This window comes from Nerophis ophidion, linkage group LG03, assembly GCF_033978795.1.
Source record: "Nerophis ophidion isolate RoL-2023_Sa linkage group LG03, RoL_Noph_v1.0, whole genome shotgun sequence".
Classification (NCBI taxonomy): domain Eukaryota; kingdom Metazoa; phylum Chordata; class Actinopteri; order Syngnathiformes; family Syngnathidae; genus Nerophis; species Nerophis ophidion.
Genome location: NC_084613.1, coordinates 31,612,207 through 31,633,389, shown reverse-complemented (window position 1 = coordinate 31,633,389; position 21,183 = coordinate 31,612,207). Strand labels below are relative to the sequence as shown.

The 21,183-nt window shown below is 42.9% G+C and overlaps 2 protein-coding genes across 9 annotated transcripts in view; both read left to right on the top strand.

Annotated features, from left to right (window-relative positions):
- Positions 1-19,388, top strand: part of kiaa0586 (KIAA0586 ortholog) — a 43,744-nt gene extending 24,356 nt beyond the window's left edge. For 2 of the 8 annotated variants that reach the window (XM_061894853.1, XM_061894848.1), the window contains exons 7-25: positions 401-476; positions 2,943-3,278; positions 3,457-3,529; positions 3,594-3,758; positions 3,832-3,997; positions 4,064-4,219; positions 4,387-4,490; positions 4,553-4,681; positions 4,744-4,913; positions 4,978-5,102; positions 5,167-6,089; positions 6,160-6,193; positions 6,263-6,362; positions 14,358-14,527; positions 14,604-14,635; positions 14,710-14,787; positions 14,846-14,957; positions 16,989-17,090; positions 18,244-19,388. In XM_061894853.1, coding sequence (XP_061750837.1) covers positions 401-476; positions 2,943-3,278; positions 3,457-3,529; positions 3,594-3,758; positions 3,832-3,997; positions 4,064-4,219; positions 4,387-4,490; positions 4,553-4,681; positions 4,744-4,913; positions 4,978-5,102; positions 5,167-6,089; positions 6,160-6,193; positions 6,263-6,362; positions 14,358-14,527; positions 14,604-14,635; positions 14,710-14,787; positions 14,846-14,957; positions 16,989-17,090; positions 18,244-18,284 — 3,092 coding nt within the window. In that variant the 3' untranslated portion in view covers positions 18,285-19,388. Of the gene's footprint in view, positions 1-400; positions 477-2,942; positions 3,279-3,456; positions 3,530-3,593; positions 3,759-3,831; positions 3,998-4,063; positions 4,220-4,386; positions 4,491-4,552; positions 4,682-4,743; positions 4,914-4,977; positions 5,103-5,166; positions 6,090-6,159; positions 6,194-6,262; positions 6,363-14,357; positions 14,528-14,603; positions 14,636-14,709; positions 14,788-14,845; positions 14,958-16,746; positions 16,872-16,981; positions 17,091-18,243 lie in introns of those variants that run through there. The other 6 variants (XM_061894854.1, XM_061894849.1, XM_061894852.1 and 3 more) reach the window with 6 other exon arrangements.
- Positions 862-2,713, top strand: irf2bpl (interferon regulatory factor 2 binding protein-like). The gene has a single exon (XM_061894891.1). It carries the CDS (start codon positions 944-946, stop codon positions 2,612-2,614), a length of 1,671 nt encoding a protein of 556 aa, XP_061750875.1. The 5' UTR covers positions 862-943; the 3' UTR covers positions 2,615-2,713.
- Positions 19,389-21,183: the final 1,795 nt, after the last annotated feature.

Genomic DNA, 21,183 nt, shown 5'->3' with positions numbered 1-21,183 from the left:
CCAAACAATTAAACAAGGCGACACGGTAAAGAATCTGGATATTATCTTCGACCCAACTCTCTCCTTATCTTCACTGGTTTTGTGTTTTGTACACGTGTCAATGTGGTGGTCTTCAGTGCACTTACTTCTTCCTCTTCCTTCTCATTATTTTCTTATTTATCCTGCTCTTCCTCCTTCTTCTGCTCTTTTTTTCTTCCTCCTCTTTCTTTTCTTCTTAGTCCTCTTCCTCTCTTTTTTGTTATTACTTTTTTCTTTTCCTCCTTTTCCTTTTCTCCCTCTTTCTCATCCGTGTCTTTTCTTCTCCTCTTCTTTCCCTCTAGAGACACTTAACATGTTTTACTTTTGTATAAGGGGTGGAGCCTAAGTTAACTGATCTACACCTCTTTTTTTCCCTCATTAGTAACCATCGACTCATCAACCAGAACAGGAATCAAGATTGACCCAGTTACCCTGGCAACGCACACAGACCAAAGCAGGTGTGTGTGTGTGCGTGTGTGTTTCTCAAGGACAAAGATGATGCAATGATATATCCATGCTGGGAGCATGTCTCCATGGCAACACACAGATGTGTTGATGATCACTAGAACACCAACATCACTGAATAATAACTGTGCATGTCACACACTGCCAGGTTGCAGCCGGGGGGTGGGGCAGTCGTGTGTGTGTGTGTGTGTGTGTGTGTGTGTGTGTGTGTGTGTGTGTGTGTGTGTGTGTGTGTGTGTGTGTGTGTGTGTGTGTGTGTGTGTGTGTGTGTGTGCGCGAGTATGTATGTGTGTGTGCGTGTGTGTGTGAGTATCCAATCAGAATTCCTCAGCTGGATGTAGTGAAACCCCTCCCCCGCTCCCTCTCCCTGCCCGCAGAGCGCCTGGTGAACAACAACAAAAAGTCTCAACATTTTGCGGCTTGCGCACGGCGGAGGCAGCAGGGCAGTGGTATCGGGACCATGTCCTCGCCCCAGCAGCTGCCCTTGTCCCGCAGACAGTCGTGTTACCTATGCGACTTGCCCCGCATGTCTTGGGCTGTGATCTGGGACTTCAGCGAGCCAGTGTGCCGAGGCTGCGTTAACTACGAGGGCGCCGATCGCGTGGAGTTGGTCATCGAAACCGCCCGCCACTTGCGGCAGGCTAACTGCCTCCAGGAGCCCACCTCGTCCAAATGCGGGAAAGAGCTTCTCCACCAGAACCCGACAGACCGACCCAGCAGGTCTCAGCAGCCCTCCACAGACAGGTACTCGGTCTCTGCGGACAACCGGGCCAAGCTTCTGAACGGGTTCAAAGCAGACGACGGACCTCCCGAGCTGAACCGACAGAGTCTGAGCTCAAGGAGTAGGAACCATGCAGGTTTGGCGTCTGCGCCGGGACCTGGTAACATCCCGCCCAGCCTGCAGCCCCAGATGTTGCCGAATAGATTGGAGCCGCATGACGCAGCGACCAGAACAGCTTTGCCCATCTCCGGCCTTGACCAAAAGGGTCAGAGCGAGCCTGTCGTAAAGCAGGAGCACGAGCTGAAAGAAAAGCAGCGCAACGCAGAGGTTCTGAGTGAACTGAGAGAGAGTCTTCGGAACCGACAGGAGGACTGGGCGAGCAAGCCTGAGGTGGTCCGCGACACATTGGTTACTTTGTCTGGCTGCACACCCTTTGAGGTCCGCTTCAAGAAAGACCACGGCCTGCTGGGAAGAGTTTTTGCATTTGACGCGGTGTCCAAACCGGGGTTAGGCTATGAGCTCAGGATCTTCATCGAGTACCCGAGCGGGTCCGGAAAAGTGTTCTCCAGTGCCTCAGGGGTGGCCAAGCAGATGTACCAGGACTGCATGAAGGACCCAAATCGTGGACTGTCCTCTGGGTTCAAGTACCTGGAGTATGAGAAGAAACATAGTTCTGGTGACTGGCGGCTGCTGGGGGATTTGTTACCAGAACCTCTGCGGGTCTTTAAGGACTGTGTGGGGGCGAACATGCTGCCTCAGCCCCACATGAACAGCAGCCACGCGGTGCTATCTACCATGGTTCCGCCTGCACGGGCCCAGCCCCCTTGTCCGTCCAGGGCCATGTCCAGGAAGCGAAAGGCTTCCCCGGAACCAGACGTAGCTGAGAGCGGATCCAAGCTGACGGAGGACCAGCACAGGCAGTGGATCAGCAACCAAGCCAAAGCCCTCAAACTGTCCTTTGGTACCTCGCCTGAGTCCGTCCTGCCCCCTCTCGGCGGCCACTCTCCTATGGCGGCGGACGAGCTGGGACATGCGCAGTTTCCAGACAAAGACAGAGCCTCGGGCGACAGTCCCTTGTCCTCCACCCAGAATAGCCTCGCGGGCAGCAGTGGCGTGGAGCAGGCGCACGCTCCTAGCACGGCCCCCAGCGGACCTTTGTGCTGCACACTTTGTCACGAGCGCCTAGAGGACACACACTTTGTCCAGTGTCCCTCTGTGGCCGGCCACAAGTTTTGCTTCCCATGTTCCCGGGAGAGCATCATGACTCAGGGGGCCTCGGCCGAGGTATACTGTCCCAGCGGGGACAAGTGTCCCTTGGTGGGCTCTGACATGCCTTGGGCCTTCATGCAGGGTGAGATTGCCACCATCCTGGCAGGGGATGTGACGGTGAAGAAAGAGAGAGACCCTTAATGTGATCCGTCTTCACTAATGTTCTTGTTTTTATCTTTGTCGTTTTTTTGTACCGCCATCTTTTCTACGTGTTGTAACGTGATCAATAAAGTCTGGTGTCCCACGTGATGTCACGGCTTTGATTGACAGCTTGATGGAAGCGTTGCCTTGTTGCGGTCTCGTCTGCAGGGATCTCTCTCCTGCCACTGTTGCCATGGGAACCATTTGCCTGTCGCCTAGCAACAGAGAACCGCTGCAGCCTGCGAGCCTTAGTGGCAGATCTTTTACCTGCCACCAACATTGCATCATATTGTCCTTGAAAATAATGTGTTCCTTTTTCTTCTGGTAGGGACGCCCGCCATCAGAGAGGCATTGTTTCCGTGGCAACCAAAGCCACTGACAGCCAAGCGCCGATGGAAGCCTGGCCCGCACAGACCGAGGCGAGCACGCCATTGATGCCGATCCACGGCGGCGCCTTCACCTTCGACCGCGTTTCACCCGTTAAACTCTCAGCGGCGCCACTTCCCAAAGGACCTGAGGTCCCGTCCATGCTGGAGGAGGCCAGCCGGGTTCTCCGCCAGGTTCAGCGGCGGAAAAAAGTTCTGGAGGAGAACCTGGAGGTTGTGGCAAGAGTTCGAAGCGGAGAGATCCTGCACTCTCAGCTGAAGGCCCTGGTTCCTAACAGGTATTCGGTAGCTCACATTCCTTAAGCCACTGTCGGAAAGGTAAAGGTAGGATCCCCCACCCCCAATGAGGTTAGGGAAGCTCCTCCCACCTACATGCGCATCAGGAACAAGCATGACACACCACTACCGTAGTATTACTTTGAGCCGGCTTGTCACCATGTCATGTGACCTCCACAGAGACCATGGCGAGCAGGTCCGTATTAAGAGGACAGTTGACGCCTGGATCCATCTGATCGACAGAGACGTCCAGGTGAGGTGTCACTCGTCACGTTACCAAATGGAGCTTTTGAGACTACTTCTTCTGTGGCGCGTAGGCCAAGGTGGAGGCGCAGGCGTCCCGGCGCCAACGCGCATACGCCACTTTCTTTCCGCAGCAGGCGGCGCTGGGGAATAGAGGCCCCCCCCACACAGGCAGATCATTGGGAGCGCGGCGCAAGGTGGTGGTGGCGGCAAAAGGACACATAGCTGGAACGAGAATGGTGTCTACTCCACTTTGCCGATTGGGCTGACGTGGCCACGCCCATAATGACTCGTCATTGTTCCCCTCCACAGGAGGCAGAGCCTGCCTTGGAGCAGCCGGATGACGAGTCGTACCTTACTCGTGTGTACGGCAAAGCCCCACGAGACGGCCTTAGGAAGAGCCCCTACCCTCGCTCAGGCTCTCTTCCCTTGACACCTGACAGGAAGCTCCGCCCACATCTGGTGCCGCTCTCGAGAGGTCAGTTTTCTCCGCTCATCAGCGTGTGGAACCTCCTCATTGCTGATGTCCAGTAACTGTCAGCAGCAAGTACAAAGAAGGACATTGCGCAGGTGTTTTCTGTCTCAAAGACCAGTCTGGCTCCGCCCCTCAACTCATCACCGAGGCGACACCTGTCCTCCCAGCTGACCTCAAATGACCCATCTAAGACCCCTGCAGAGACGGCCATGGCTGTACCCCTGGGTCAGTGACACCCACCATCAGTGTGTGAATGTGTGTGTGTGTGTGAATGTGGAAATAGTGTCAAAGCGCTTTGAGTACCTTGAATGTAGAAAAGGGCTATATAAGTATAAACTGTATTACCTGTCCTGCTCGTGCTCGCTGCTCACCACTCTGCCCCTTTCACAAAGCTCACCCAAGGATAGGCCCCTCCCCGAGGTGTCAACAAGAGGTAACCTCAGTTCCTGTTACCTGCTCCCCAGTGGACCACACTCTACCTGAGCCTCCCAGCCAGGTGAATAAGCCTTTTAGCGTGTGTTGTTGCTCCGCCTCTTTTGATGGACCATGTGTCCCCAGCAGCTGCAACCGGTAGACGAAGATGAAGGGGAAGCACCGCCGCCATCTTTCACTGTCAACGTCACAGAGAGGAAGAACGAGGGAGAGGGTGGATTTCCTGGAAGTGACTTCCTGTGTGCGGCTGACGTGGTAAGCATCTTCATCATGAACGCCACGGCCCTGATGTTCTTCAGTGACATAATTTCACTCAGCGGGAGGAGTCTGTCCTGGAGGAGGTACAAGTACATTTGGACGGAGCTGTGTCTCCCCCTCCGGTCTTGTATCAGGTCTTGGCCCCTCAGGACCGGGGCTTGCATCCCGTCCTCCACCAGGACTCTGCGGCGGGCGGTGACGGTGATCTGGTGAAGCGTCTGGCGCTACGGTGAAAAACAGGACACGGGCGGCGTCATGGGCCGCTTCTTGCTTCTGACTGTTGTGTCATTCAGGGTGGAGCAGCAGCTCATGTCAAGGATGATCACGGACTTGTACCCGCTGCTGACCCCTGAACCCCAGCGTAACCAGGCCATGGAGACATCAAAGGTGGAAGGGCAGAGTCTCACTTCCGCAGTCGGTGAGTTAAGACACTGACATACCAATCACAAGAGACATCCTTGAATGTTTGTTTGTGTACGTAGTGGAAGCAGCAGGTGACACGGGTCTGCAGCACGTGGGGGACACCAATCTGCACGTGGACTCTGTTTTAGTCAAGCAAATGGTCCATGAGGTTCTGGCCAAGATAGTCGCTCAGGTTCTTGGACAGAGTGAGGCTCCAGATCCCCCACCAGACGTAGGACCAGATTTAGGACAAGGATCAAAGATAGGAACAGATCCACGACTTGATCCAGTAACATATCTAGGGCTTAAGCCAGAGAAAGAACCAGGAATTGAAATAAGAACAGAACCGGGACCCGAGCTAAGAACAGATCAAGAGCTACGATCAAATCCGGTAAAAGAACAAGGACCAGAGCTAGATCTAGATCCAGCACCAGTGTTAGGATCAGATTCAGGAAGAGAGCTAGAATCAGATCCAAGACCATATCCAGCACTAGAGCTAGGATCAGATCCAGGAGTAGAGCAAGTACCAGCTCTAGCACCAGAGGAAGCAGCAGATCCAGGACTTGAGCTAGTAAAAGATACAGCAGCAGAGAAAGCAGAAGATCCAGGACTAGAGCTAGGAACAGATCCAGAACTAGAGCTAGGATCAGATCCAGCACCAGAGGACGCAGCAGATCCAGGACGAGAGCTAGTAACAGATCCAACAGCAGAGGAAGCAGCAGATCTAGGTCTAGAGCTAGTGACAGATCCAGCACCAGAAGACGCAGCAGATCCAGGACGAGAGCTAGTAACAGATCTAGCGGCAGATCAAGGACTAGAACTAGGGACAGATCAAGAAACAGAGGAAGCAGCAGATCCAGGACCAGAGTCAGCCCAAGAGTTAGGTACAGATCCAAAACCAGAGAAATCAGCAAGTCCGGGACCAGAGAAGGAAACCGAATCAGGACCAGAGTCAGCACCAGAGCTAGGAACACATCCAGCACCAGAGGGATCAGCAGATGAAGTAAAGAAAAGTTCAAAGCAGGTAAATGTTCATCTTTGGTTCGAAAATCTAACCTGCTGCTTTGTTCCAGGTAAAGATGCTTCCTGTGCCAATCACAGCTTCAGGTAGGACAACGTTAGCTTAGCATCAGTAGCCATCCAATACAAACACTACCTCCTTGTTACTCACCTCAGATCCGCTAGACACGCCCACCTCGCCTGACAGACTTCCTCCTGATGTCCGCATGTCATTGGGTGACTCCTTGGACCAGGAGATACCGGTGGAGCACACCATGTATGTACACGGAATTTATAGGATAATGTCATGTAACATGATAATGATATGTCACATGATAATGTTATGTCAAATGATACTGTCATGTGACATGATGATATGTCACAAGATAATGTCATTTTACATGATATGTCACATACTGTATGTCACATGATAATGTCATGTCACATGATATGTCAAGTGATATGTCACATGATAATGTCATGTCACATATGTCACACTATAATGTCATGTCACATGACATGATTTGTCACATAATGCCATGTCACATGATAATGTCATGTTACATATGTCACGTGATAATGGAATGTCTTACATGATATGTCACGTGATAATGTCATGTCACATAATGTCATGTTGCATGATAATGTCATGTTGCATGATAATGTCATATCACAGGACAATGGCATGTCACATAATATATCACATGATAATGTCATGTCACATATGTCACATTATCATATTTCACATGATAACGTTATGTCACATGATAAAGGTTTGTCACATGATAAAGGTTTGTCACATGATAATGTCATGTAACATGATATGTCACAAAATCATGTCAGGACGGCGTGGCGCAGTGGAAGAGTGGCCGTGCGCAAACCGAGGGTCCCTGGTTCAATCCCCACCTAGTACCAACCTCGTCACGTCCTTTGTGTCCTTGAGCAAGACACTTCAACCTTGCTCCTGATGGGTGCTGGTTAGCGCCTTGCATGGCAGTTCCCTCCATCAGTGTGTGAATGTGTGTGTGAATGGGTAAATGTGGAAGTAGTGTCAAAGTGCTTTGAGTACCTTGAAGGTAAAAAAGCGCTATACAAGTACAACCCATTTATTTATTATGTCACATGATAACGTCATGTCACATGATAATGATTGACTAGGGTGGTAGAAGGTGGGGATTGAACAAGAAACCCTCAGGTAGCTGGCACAGCCACTCTCCCAACTGCGCCACACCGTTACATGATAATGGTGTCACATGATAATGTTGTGTCACGTGATAATGTCATGTCACATGAAAATGTCATGTCACATGTCACATTATAATGTCATGTCACATGATTGTCATGTCACATAATAAAATGTCACATATGTCACATAGTAAAATGTCACATATGTCACATGATAATGTCATGTCACATGATAAAATGTCACATAATGATTTGTCACATGATAATGTCATGTCAGAAGATAATGTCATATCACATGATATGTCACATATGTCACATTATAATGTCATGTCACAATGATTTGTCATGTCACATGATGATATGTCACATGATGTCATGTTACATCATGATTTGTCACATAATGTCATGTCACATGATAACGTCTTGTCATATGATGTGATGTCATGTGATAATATAATTTGACATGATGATATGTAACACAATGTCATGTCACATGATAATGTAACGTCTTGTCACATGATAATGTCATGTCACTCACTTAGGACAAAATCCTGACATTTTGACAAAAAAAAAAAAAAAAAGACTTTTGGACACTTAGAAAAAATCCAGACTTTTAAACAAAAAATTTCAGAATTTTTTTTACACGTACAAATAATCCGTTTTTCTTTTTGACAAAAATGATTCCGATTTTTTGACACTTACAAAAAATCCAGAATGTTTGACACTTAAAAAAATATCCAGACTTTTTGATTAATATGTCACATTATAATGTCGTGACACATGATAGCATCATGTGACATGATAATGTCATGTCATGTAATAATGATGTCACATGATGATTTGTCATATTGTCACATGATATGTCACATGAGGACATCATGCCACATGATGATGTCATGTCACATGATAATGTGTCACATGATATGTCACATGATAATGATGTCACAATATGTCATGTCATTCGGGGCGATATGGTGAATAGAGCGGCCGTGCCTGAAACGTGAGGGTTGAAGGTTCGTTCCCCGCCTCTCGACATCAAAATCGCTACCGTTGTGTCCTTGGGCAGGAGACTTCACCCTTGCCCCCGGTGCCGCTCACACTGCTGAACGAATGATGAATGAATTATAGGTGGTGGTTGGAGGGGCCACAGGCGCAAACTGGCAGCCTCGCTTCCGACAGTCTACCCTAGGGCAGCTGTGGCTACAAATGTAGCTTACCACCACCAGGTGTGAATGAATGATGGGTTCCCACTTCTCTGTGAGCGCTTTGAGTATCTAAAAATCAGGCATGTGATTTTTCCGTCTAAAGTCGGAATTACGTCTTTTTAAATCTAGGGGGGAAAAAAAGTGTCGACCAATCAACTAACGCCACAGTTGATTGGTCGATATGTTCCTTGTGACCAATCAGGACAACTGTTATGAATCATGACGTTACTACCGCCATTTTCCAAATGTAAACGATGTCGGTTCTCGAGAGAAAGGAGGCTTCACGGGTAAAAGAAATTGATAAAAATTTCAAAAATAAGTGCCGATGGGACTGGATGGAAAGGGAAATCACTGATACTGTTGGGAAGAAGGAAGTTACGACTTTGTTCGGCGATTTTATTCGGAAAATCGATGGTCCCGGAAAAGTTTTGTGCACGTGGTGTCATGATAATATTGACTATGGATCACATGGTTTCAAGGCTTTGGAAGTACATGCAAAACGCCCAAAACATATGAAACAACTTGAAGCAAGGAAAACAAACTTCACTAGCTGGTACTCTTGGATGTCAACCGAAAGTGAGCAAACCTTACGGACTTCATCCTTTGTTTACATCGACAACTGCCGTAGACATCGAGAGGAAAGATCCACCCAAACAACCCACTTCAGTTGCAGACAGGGTAGTTAATAATGAGGTAAGCTAAAAAATATTTGCTTGCAAAATATGCATGTTTGTTTTAAATATTAACCAATTATTGCTTTGCGAAATATAAATGGGTTATTCTAAAAATAAAAAGCCACGTGAAAATATATTATGAAAATACAGAAATTCAAAGAGTCGCATTATTGATTCCAGTTAACAATTTATTTGAAATAAATTTGCATATAATACTAGAGGCAGAAGTTAGCAGTGAAATCCAAAGAAGAAGCTACAAAAGCAGAGACCAAAAGGAAAATGTAGGCTGCTCAGAAATTTGCAAGGAAAGCTAATGTTACGGCTCTCGAAGCAAGTTAATGGGCGAAGTGAACTGAAGTAATGTGGTAATACTGTAAATAAACTGTAGATAATAACACTGATCAATGTGACACCTGTGGATGTGAAATGAACACAAGATGTAAATATTAGTGACTAAATACTGTTGGGACTGAACCATATACAGTGATTCATTAGGATAATTGGGGTATGTATGCTCTATTAATGATGTTTTCAAGTGTTTAAACACTAAAATATTTTCTTCAAATGGTGCTGTCTTTGTTAATTTTAGCATGTTAAATTGCTGAAAAACCAGGAGCTTCGGGGGTCATTGCCCCCCGAGTCCCCCAGACCCCCGGAAATTTTTTCAGTCTTTTTCATTGTGGTCAAATTACATGCCTGAATAACAGAAAAGCGCAATATAAAATCTTATCCATTTTTATTATTATTATTATTATGTCATGTCACAGATAATGTCATGTCACATAAATATTTGCCAGATGATAATTTGTTACATGACAATGTCATATCACATGATAATGTCATGTTATAAGATTTAAGATTAGTTCATTTCAAAGGGGACAATGCAATTTCACAAAACACATGACTACACATTGTGAAAAAAAGCCAAAATTAGCCGGAAGGTTAGTTTTCATCTGTTGTTAAAAAAAAAAAAAAAAAAGAAGGCAGTAAAATTACAATTTAAAAGAAAAAGAAAAGAGAGATAAAAAGAAAAAAATCACACAATACATATACCATATGATAAAATACAATATCACAACATAACATTTATCTCAGCATCAAAACAGGCTCATTTTTTAGTGCTGGCAGCTGTAGGTGTTGATAAGCAACATTTTCAATTTTTTTGTGAAGGCCTTGTAAGTTTTGACCAGTTTAACCTCCTCAGGTACTGAGTTCCACACATTTGCACTCCTTACTCACCAGGCCGATTTACTGAAAGTCCTCTTGCGCAGAGGAATATAACAGTCACCTCTGACAGAGCCTCGAGTGACACGCTCACGGCTGTTTCTTTGGCTGATGAACTCTGCCAGAGGATCTGGAGCCAATTCATGCAGTACTTTATAGGTCAGTTTTAAGTCATGTGTGAAGACCCAGTTTAAAATACTGTATTTTTTTAGAATGGCACAGTGATGATAGTGCCTAGGTGTTTTATCCACAACTTTAATTGCTAGTTTGTACAAGATTTCCAATGTTGTTGTTTTTTTACTCTAACCAGCCTAAGACCAACTGGTAAGGCAATAGTTGAAGTGGCTGAAAATCATCGAATGCAAATGTAATTTTGCAGATTCAGTTGACATTTCATTTTGAATTGCAAGAAAATTTGCGAGATTAAACTTCAATATTTTACACAACTTGCCAAAATGAGCTTTAAAGGAAAGCTCTGAATCTATTATTAACTCAAGATATTTATATTTGCTGACAATTTGTACTCTTTCTCTATTAATATGTATGTCGGGGTCAGATGATACTTTTTTTTTTTTAGGTACAAACATGCCTACAGTTTTAGAAATGTCTAGCTGCAGACAGCACTCCTGCAACCAAGTTGTAACATAGGACATTGTTTTAGTGAGTTTAACAGCAAAAATGTATTTGGTGTGGCCATGAAGGAAGAAAACCGTGCCGTCTGCATACATTAAGCATTCAGCTTCAAGACAAACATTAGGCAAATCATTATTATAGAGGCTAAATAAAAGAGGGTCTAATAATGACCCCTGAAGGACTCCGGAGTTTAGCCTAAAAGAGTCAGATCTGCAGTTGTTAACTGATACAGATTGTGTTCGATCATGCAGATATGATTCAATCTAGCTCACAGCATTTTGAGAGAAGATAATGTCATGTCACATGATAATGTCATGTCACATAATAATGTCATGTCACATATTCCATGTGTTAGTGTAATTTCACATAATATGTCACATAATTTCATGTGTGATATTATTTCACATGATAATGTCATGTCACATGAATTGTCACATGATAATGATATATCACATGATAATGGCTTGTCACATGATAATGATGTCACATGATGTCATGTCACATGATCAGTGTTGGGACTAACGCTTTACTGTAACGCCATTATTTTCGGTGGTAACTAGTAGTCTAACGCGTTATTTTTCATATTCAGTAACTCCGTTACCGTTACTACATGATGCTTTACTGCGTTATTTTACGTTATTTTTTATGTAGTATCGGCTAGAAACAGAAGATCTGAGTGTGTTTTATTGGAGAGTTGCAGTGTCATTCTTCTGAATTTTCTTGTGTCAAACCGGGGAGACAAGAAGAGGCGCGCTCTGTGTGTGTCTGGGTGTGGGTGTGGGAAGGGGGGAGAGGAGAGGGAGCGTGTCTGTGTTTACTAACAAGACATCATCGCGGAGCCACAGTCGAGTTTCTTAACACAGAGATATTCTCACTACTTTTCTTTTGTCAAGCACAAAGAAAATAATATTTTAGTTAAATATAAGTTGTGTCTTTGATCAAGGATCCCAACTACTGCCCAAAACAGCAATTCAAATCTGCTGAAACAGCTACGAAAGCAACATGCTTTGACAAAGCTAGTAAAGAGAGACACAGACTCCGATGCCACTTCACCTCCACCTAAGGATTTTAACGGAGGCACTGCTAGCCAGGACAACGTTGATAGAGCCATTGCAGCGTATGTGGTAGAAGACATGAAGGGTATTTCTACAGTGTAGTCACCCGCTTTCAAGCAGCTAATTGGCATGATAGCGGGCATCAAACAGCAAATGGCATGGAAAAGATTTTCACGTACCTAGACAATGAGTACATAAACATGGAAAGCGAGCTAAAGAAAACACTCCGAACTCTGCCCTTGCTCATCATTCAGCACTGAAGGTACACACTCTGTAAAATTCTCTATATGCTATTTAATTCTAGAGTGTTTGATTCTCATATCACTCTAAATGTATAGACTATAAAGTTCACAAACATTAAGAAGGATCCTAGTGATCTTTCCTTATCTCTAAACTAAAACTGTGGAAATGCGTGGAGTGTTCTGGGCTTCAGTACAGTGTTGATCTCCTGAAGACATGATTTTATTTCACAATTCCTTGAGAGAGAAAAAAGCCTTGTTAGGCTTTGTGTATGTCATGTGTGCCTTCCTTGGGTGAAGCCAGGTTTACAGCTATGTTGTGATATGTTGTTATTATGCTGTTTGTTACTTATGTATGTTATGTAGCAGCTATTTAAAATAGTTTTGTAAATTTGTTATGGCCTGAAATAAATTGGCCCTTTGAAACATATCTTTGTCTTTGTGTGTTTTATGTAGACCACATTGCTTAGCAGAGTTCATTGATGCAAATGCATGTCAAGTTGATCAACAGATTGTATTATTCTCCAATGCAATAAAAGTACTGAAATGAAGGCTAAAAGGGCATTAATGGGAGCTTTAAAAAGAAAAGAAGAAGTAACTAAATAGTTGCTTTTCACAGTTACGCATTACTTTTTGGTGTAAGTAAATGAGTTAGTAACTGAGTTACTTCTGAAATAAAAGTAACTAGTAACGGTAACTCGTTACTGGTTTTCAGAAACTAACCCAACACTGCACATAATGTCATGTCACATAATAATGTCATGTCACATGATAATATGTCATGTTACATGATAATGTCATGTCACAATTTCAGGTGTTACGATATTGTCATGTCACATAACGTCATGTCAAATGATAATGTCATGTCACATGATAATATGGCACATAATTCTGTAATGGCACATGATAATGTCATGTCACATGATAATGTCACATACTATGCCACATGATAATGTCATGTCATGTCACGTAATAATGTCACGTCACATGATAATGTCACGTCACATATTATGTCACATGTATCACATGATAATGTCACATGTATCATATGATAATTTCATGTCACATGATGTCATGCCACATATTGACACATGATAATGGCACATGTCACATGATAATGCCACATGCCACATGATAATGTCATGTCACATGATAATATGGCACATAATTCTGTAATAGCACATGATAATGTCATGTCACATGATAATGTCACATACTATGCCACATGATAATGTCATGTCACGTAATGATGTCACGTCACATATTATGTCACATGTATCTCATGATAATGTCACATGTATCATATGATAATTTCATCACATGATGTCATGCCACATATTGACACATGATAATGGCACATGTCACATGATAATGCCACATGCCACATGATAATGTCATGTCACATAACATTCATGTCACATGATAATGATGTCACATGATGTCATGTTACGTGATAATGTCATGTCAGGAATATTATCATACGTATGATAATGTCAAGAATATTAGACATATGATAATGTCATTTCAGGAATATTATCATACATATGATAATTTAATGTCAGGAATATTATCAAACATGATAATGTCATGTCACATGTATCACATGATAATGGCATGTCACATAACATTGATGTCACATGATAATGATGTCACATGATAATGTCATGTCACGAGCTGTCATGACATGTGATATGTCACAGAATGTCATGTCACATGACAATGTCATTTCAGGAATATTATACATATGATAATGTAATGTCAGGAATATTATCAAACATATGATAATGTCATGTCACATGTATCACATGATAATGGCATGTCACATAACATTGATGTCACATGATAATGATGTCACATGATAATGTCATGTCACGTGCTGTCATGACGTGATATTATGTCACAGAATGTCATGTCACATGACAATGTCATGTCAGGAATATTATCATAAATATGATAATGTCATGTCAGGAATATTATCATGGTATGATAATTTAATGTCAGGAATAATATTAGGTTATGTGCACTCAATAATAAGTGTTGTAAATCAACTGTGACAGGATTCAGAAGTCAAAAGAAGAGTTGACTACGCCCCCTGCTCGGGTTGACCCGGAGTCCAGCTGCAGTTCTTGTGATGACAGCACTTTGATGACAGGAAGTGACAGTGCACTCCAACAGCTGTCAGAGGGAGAACTGGTCGTCTGCTTCAAGCAGCCCGACTCTTTGACAGGTAAGGTGGTGGGGTCAACCTCTTCCACCTTTGCCCACTGACATTCTCCCTTTAATGTTGTGTGTGCGTGTGTCAGAGAGCAGTTTGTCCAGCTCCCTTCACGACATGGTGAGCAACACTTGTGCTGAAGCCAATCAAATGTTCACTGCTTCCTGTCTGATCACTGCCTGTTCCTCATCTAGGACTTAGACCCCCCCAGCGAAGGGCAGGTCAAAGGTCATATGTTCCATTCACACACACTGCGAGATGAAAGATCACAGGTACACACCGACACCCAAACATGACACCGACACCTCCTCTGACATGCTGTGTTTTCAGGGTGAGTGGCAGAGGGGGGAAGAGGAACTAAGTCATGGGGAGGTGCCTGGTGCTCACAGGAAGCTGATGTTGCAATCAGACGCACCTCACCCAGTGATGGCTTCTTGTGCAGGTGTGACATCATGACATCACTGCATCACATCAGCATCATTATGACATCATCACTGTAACATCACTGCATGACAACAGCAAAATTATGACATCATGGTGACATCACTGCATGGCATTAGCATCATTATGACATCACCACTGTGACATCGCTGCATGACAGCATCATGCTGACATATCCATGACATCACTGCATGACATTATCATCATCATTATGACATCCTCACTGTGACACCACTGCATGACCATCATCATTGTGACCTCACAGCATTAGATCAGCATTATTATGACATCATCACTGGGAGATCACTGCATGACAGCATCATTATGACATCACTGTGACATAACTGCAAGACATCAGCATCATTATGACATCACTGTGACGTCACTGCATGACATCAGCATCATTATGAAATTGCTGCATGACATCATCATTATGACATTACTGCATGACATCGGCATCAATATGACATCACTGCATGATAGCCGCATCATTATGACATCCTCACTGTGACACCACTGCATGACCATCATCATTGTGACCTCAGAGCATTAGTTCAGCATTATTATGACATCATCACTGGGACATCACTGCCTGACAGCATCATTATGACATCACTGTGACATCAGTACCATTATATCATCAATATGACATCACTGCATGACGTCATCATCGCTGTGACATCAGAATCATTATGACATCACTGCATGACACCAGCATCGTTATGACAACCACTGCATGGCATCATCACTGTGACATCACTGCATGACATCATCATTATGACATCACTTTGAAATCACTGCATGACATCAGCAGCATTATGACATTACAGTGACATCACTGCATGACATCACTGTCATCACTACATGACATCATCACTGTGACATCGCTGCATGACATCAGCGTCATTATGACATCACTGGGAAATCACTGCATGACATCACACTGCACCACAAAGGGAATAAGCGGTACAAATGGATGGATGGATGGACATCACACTGCATGACGTCAGCATCATTATGACATCACTGCATGACATCAGCATCATTATGACATCACTGTGACATAACTGCATGACATCAGCATCATTATGACATCACTGTGACGTCACTGCATGACATCAGCATCATTATGAAATTACTGCATGACATCATCATTATGACATTACTGCATGACATCGGCATCAATATGACATCACTGCATGATAGCCGCATCATTATGACATCACTGTGACACCACTGCATGACATCAGCATCACTGTGACATCACTGCATGACATCCGCATCACTGTGACATCACTGCATGACATCCGCATCATTATGACATCATCACTGTGACATCAACATCATTATAACATCACTGCATGGCATCATCCTTATTGTATCAGCATTATGAAATTTACTGCATGACATCATCATTATGACATCATCATATCACTCCATGACATTATGACATCAGCTGCATAACAGTTCCATCATCAACATGAGCTAACTGTATAACATCATCATCATTGCATCACATCACCATCATTATAACATCCCTGTATGATATTATCATGACATCAACCTCATCATAACATTATTATCGTGACGTCATCATATCACTGCATATTATTTTGAGCATGATATCATGACATCACCTGCATGACATCATCATCACTATGACACCATCATATCATCACTGCATGACATCGTTGTGACATCATTATGACATCTTGACATGTCACCAATGCTTTCTTTTTTTGTCTTCTTGTGTGCGTGTGTGTATGCGCACGTGCGTGCGTGTGATACAGGCCAAGAGCAGAACATATCTTCTGATGAGTCTTTGAGTCATTTCTTCTAGTACTTTTCTACTTTTGACCTTCAGCAGCACTTCAATGAAGCAAAATAAACATCCTCTAGGAAGTTTTTAAAATCATTGATGCAATATTCTCTTCAGTCTTACTTGCTGGTGTATTTCTTTCATTTTGCTTTTCATCAAATGTAAACCAGTTGAATTGTCAGAGAGCACTTCGTCTTATTGTGAAGGGTCCAGCAGGAAGTTGTCGGCAAGAGGAGGAGGACGCATGTTGGAATCCCTGGTACCCTCACAGACTGAAGAGGCAAACAGCCGGCAGAAGTCTGTGCTTACTTAAAGGTACAATTTTAATGTCAAACACTTCTTAGCATACATCTAACCTTTTATTATTGTTATTATTATCATTGTTCACATTCAGTGTTGGGGACAAGATTCCTATCTTTTTAAAGATAATTTAAATAATCTACACCTCAGTGTCATATACTTTGGTGTTTCACTAATGCTAACTGTTAGCGTGCTAACTTTTTTAGATAATTTGCTCATATTTTTTGCTACTTGAAACTGTCTGGCCATCGTGCTAACTGTTAGCGTTTCAGATTGGCTTCTCAGCATTTGTACAAAATTGCATTTTCTTTTTCTTTGAAACAAATCAAAATATTCTACTGGTTTTGGAGGTAGAAAAGAATATTTAGTACGACTCCATTCTGAGTTTCCTCAAGAAAAGTGTAATTAGTTAAGTTATGGCGACTAAAACCCAATCCTAAACATGCATTTATTTCCAGTTCATTCTTGCAGACATGATTGCAAACTCCATGCCATTTCTGACTTAGCTCCACTCGACCTGTAATGGGCTTAAAAAAGTCCAATAAAATACAGATGTAATTTCTCTTGTTGCCTTGTTTGTACATGAATGTATTAAAGGAGCCATATGTAATAATGTGGCGAGAAATGGTACTGCAATAGCTGGATGGACTGGCCTTCTCCAAAGAACTTCAAACTTCCATTGCCTCATACTAGTGGTTGAGTTGCAGGGACCATAATAGCTGAATAGACAAGCGTTTTTTTCAATAACAAATCTCTAACCAACACATTTGGCACAGAAATTAGGCTATTTTCAGGAAGAAGTACGTCATGCCTGCTTACATTATCACAACAATCATATGGTTATTGTCAGTACTATCAAAAAAAAACAAGACTAAAACCAATTACAACCAACGCTAGTGTTGTATATTTGTTGGTCGTGTCAGTCTCCGAGGACAGAGTGACTGTGTGATGAATGATGAGCCAAAAAGAGGCCAACGAGGAATCGTTGAACAAAAGGCTTTATTTGATTCAGCAAACCCCAGGCCCTGTTTACATTAAGCCAGATAACTCCTTAAATAATTATTTCGCCTAAACCTCGTGTCAGCCACACTAAACCATCGTTTGAGGTTCCCCTCCTTCAATAATCTTTTACACAAGTAAGTGCGCCGTGTTTTTCTTGAATCTTCAGCTCTTACCTTTGTATGGATTCATCAGTCGTTTACAAGCTGAGTTCGGAGAGGAAGTAACGCCAGACGCCACACAGGAAGAGACGTCAGGAAGAACGTGCCACAGCCAGCTTCATAATAAGCAGTGTTGTACCTCGAAAATAACCACTGAAAATATGGAGGCGAGTCATCCGTTGTTCTACATGTACAGACGCTTGTGAAAATCAGACATGAATACCTTAAGAGAGGGAAACGTACGATTGCAGCTGTTTTGGATACAACACATCTCAGACGGCAACATAGCAATGTTGAGTTTTGGATAAATAAGAACATGGGCCTAATTCCTCTCCTTATGTCCTCTCGGACCACAGTCCCTAAATACCTTTTACACTAAGACCCTTACTCTTTGTAGTTCTAGACTTGGAGCCGGCAAATCAGTACAAAGCCCAGTGTGTTGTTTGGCCAATCAATCCATTTCCTGACCTTATCCCTCTGCTCAGTTTGAGACGGGTGACCTTTGATTCCTCATCTCTACTCCTACCTGTGGGGGCTCCTACCAAATGTTGCTAATGTGTTTATAATCACTCTTAAAATCCAAGCCTGCATTCCTTTAGGATTTCAATTGTCCTGGGGGCAACTGCTACCACTCTCTGGATGAGCTGTGATGGGCATCTGCACCCACAGCTATCTAAAGGCATATTTCCTTAATAGAATGATTCCCTAAAAGACTTTGTGACCAAATACAGATGCTGTCATGTCTTGTGATCATGTTCTGTTTAGTTATGTTCTGTTTGTTTTTGACTCCATTAGTTCCTGTTTTTGCGCACTCTGGTTTATGTTAGTTTCCATGACAACTCATTAGTTTCACCTGCCTCATTTGTTTGACCTCACTCACCTGTTCTTAATCATGTCACTATTTAAGCCTGTCATTTTCTGTTGGTCGTTCTGGTGTCATCACTTTTGTTTTTGCTCTGTCCATGGCATAGTTTGTACTGATGTTCATTGTTCATGCTGCCTTGCGCATGTCACAGTAAGTGTTGTTATTTTTATGTTCATAGTTTATGTTTAAATATTAGTTTTGTTGCCTCCTTTAAGTTGTGTGCCTCCACTGTGAGTGTTTTTTGTTTGTAGCTTTTGAGTTAAGATTAAAATCATGTATTTACCTTCACGCCATGTCCCGTCACCATCCTTTGCATTCCGGGAAAACAAACCCCACCACAGTCCACGTTACGACAGATGCATGCTAGTTCACAATCATATAAGAAAAGTGTACACGATATAATTTACCACACTAGCAATGATTATACCTGTGAAAATAAGTAGCGCATGCTTCGCAGCCTAATGTACGCCCAGAACTAAAGAGGAGACATTTTACTAAGTTATGCCTATATGCTACTGTTTCAAACCTTTGGAATTGTCATATAACTTGGTACATGTAGTCCACAATAGGCAAACACCAATGAGGATTTTTTTTTTTTAATGGTTATACGTGTCACATTGCCATGATCCATCCATCCATTTTCTACCGCTTATTCCCTTTTTTTGGGGTCGCGGGGGGCGCTGGCGCTTATCTCAACTACAATCGGGCGGAAGGCCGGGTACACCCTGGACAAGTCGCCACCTCATCGCAGCATTGCCATGATGACTGTTGGAACCCATTTCCTCAATGTATCAGCATATTGAGAAGGAAATAGTCACTTACACTACCCATATCACATAGGTTTTATTTGTACAAAAGATATGTTGCGCTGTCAGTTGGATGACTGTATTGGACAATATAGTTTACATCCCAAATGTCCATTTCCATTTATTACAAGTAACAAGTAAATGTAAATGCCTGACTTACCAATGACGTAGGAAAATATGGCGTCAGATGAAAAAAATCTTCAATGGTCTCCATCTTTTAAAGGCGTCCCCGATACAAATCCTGGTTTTGTTCCTAGCTTTGTCATGAATAAGTTGACAATGGTAACTTTTAGATTTATTAAGGTCTGACATGTTTAGTAACTTTACCAGTGTCAGTAGCCAGAAGATGGCGGTGCGTAACTTGCAATCTGGATGTGACACACACACAGACTTTCTAATTGGTCAAACGATGGAGGGCGGGACATCAAAATGAAAACAAGTTTAGTAAAACATGTAAATACATAAAAAAACATTCTTGTTTGACATTCTGTCTACAAAATGGCATTTGTATCCAAATATTGGAGTATTTTCTTGGGCAAATTTATTTATGGTGGCAAATATCCAGGGATTAATCATAATTAATCACAGTTCAAAAGTGTGATTAATCTGAATAAAAAATGATCACTTGACAGCCCTAATATATATATATATATATATATATATATATATATATATACATACAAACCCCGTTTCCATATAAGTTGGTAAATTGTGTTAGATGTAAATATAAACGGAATACAATGATTTGCAAATCCTTTTCAACCCATATTCAATTGAATGCACCACAAAGACAAGATATTTGATGTTCAAACTCATAAACTTTTTTTTTTTTTTTTTTTGCAAATAATAATTAACTTTGAATTTCATGGCTGCAACACGTGCCAAAGTATTTGGGAAAGGGCATGTTCACCACTGTGTTACATCACTTTTCTACTAACAACACTCAATAAACGTTTGGGAACTGAGGAAACTACTTGCTGAAGCTTTGAAAGTGGAATTCTTGCCCATTCTTGTTTTATGTAGAGCTTCAGTCGTTCAACAGTCCGGGGTCTCCGCTGTCGTATTTTACGCTTCATAATGCGCCACACATTTTCGATGGGAGACAGGTCTGGACTGCAGGCAGGCCAGGAAAGTACCCACACTCTTTTTTTTTTTTTTTACGAAGCCAGGCTGTTGTAACACGTGCTGAATTTGGCTTGGTGTTGTCTTGCTGAAATAAGCAGGGGTGTCCATGAAAAAGACGGCGCTTAGATGGCAGAATATGTTGTTCCAAAACC

Excerpts from the sequence above, each read along its gene's own strand:
- irf2bpl (XM_061894891.1), top strand. The coding sequence starts at position 944 with ATGTCCTCGCCCCAGCAGCTGCCCTTGTCCCGCAGACAGTCGTGTTAC.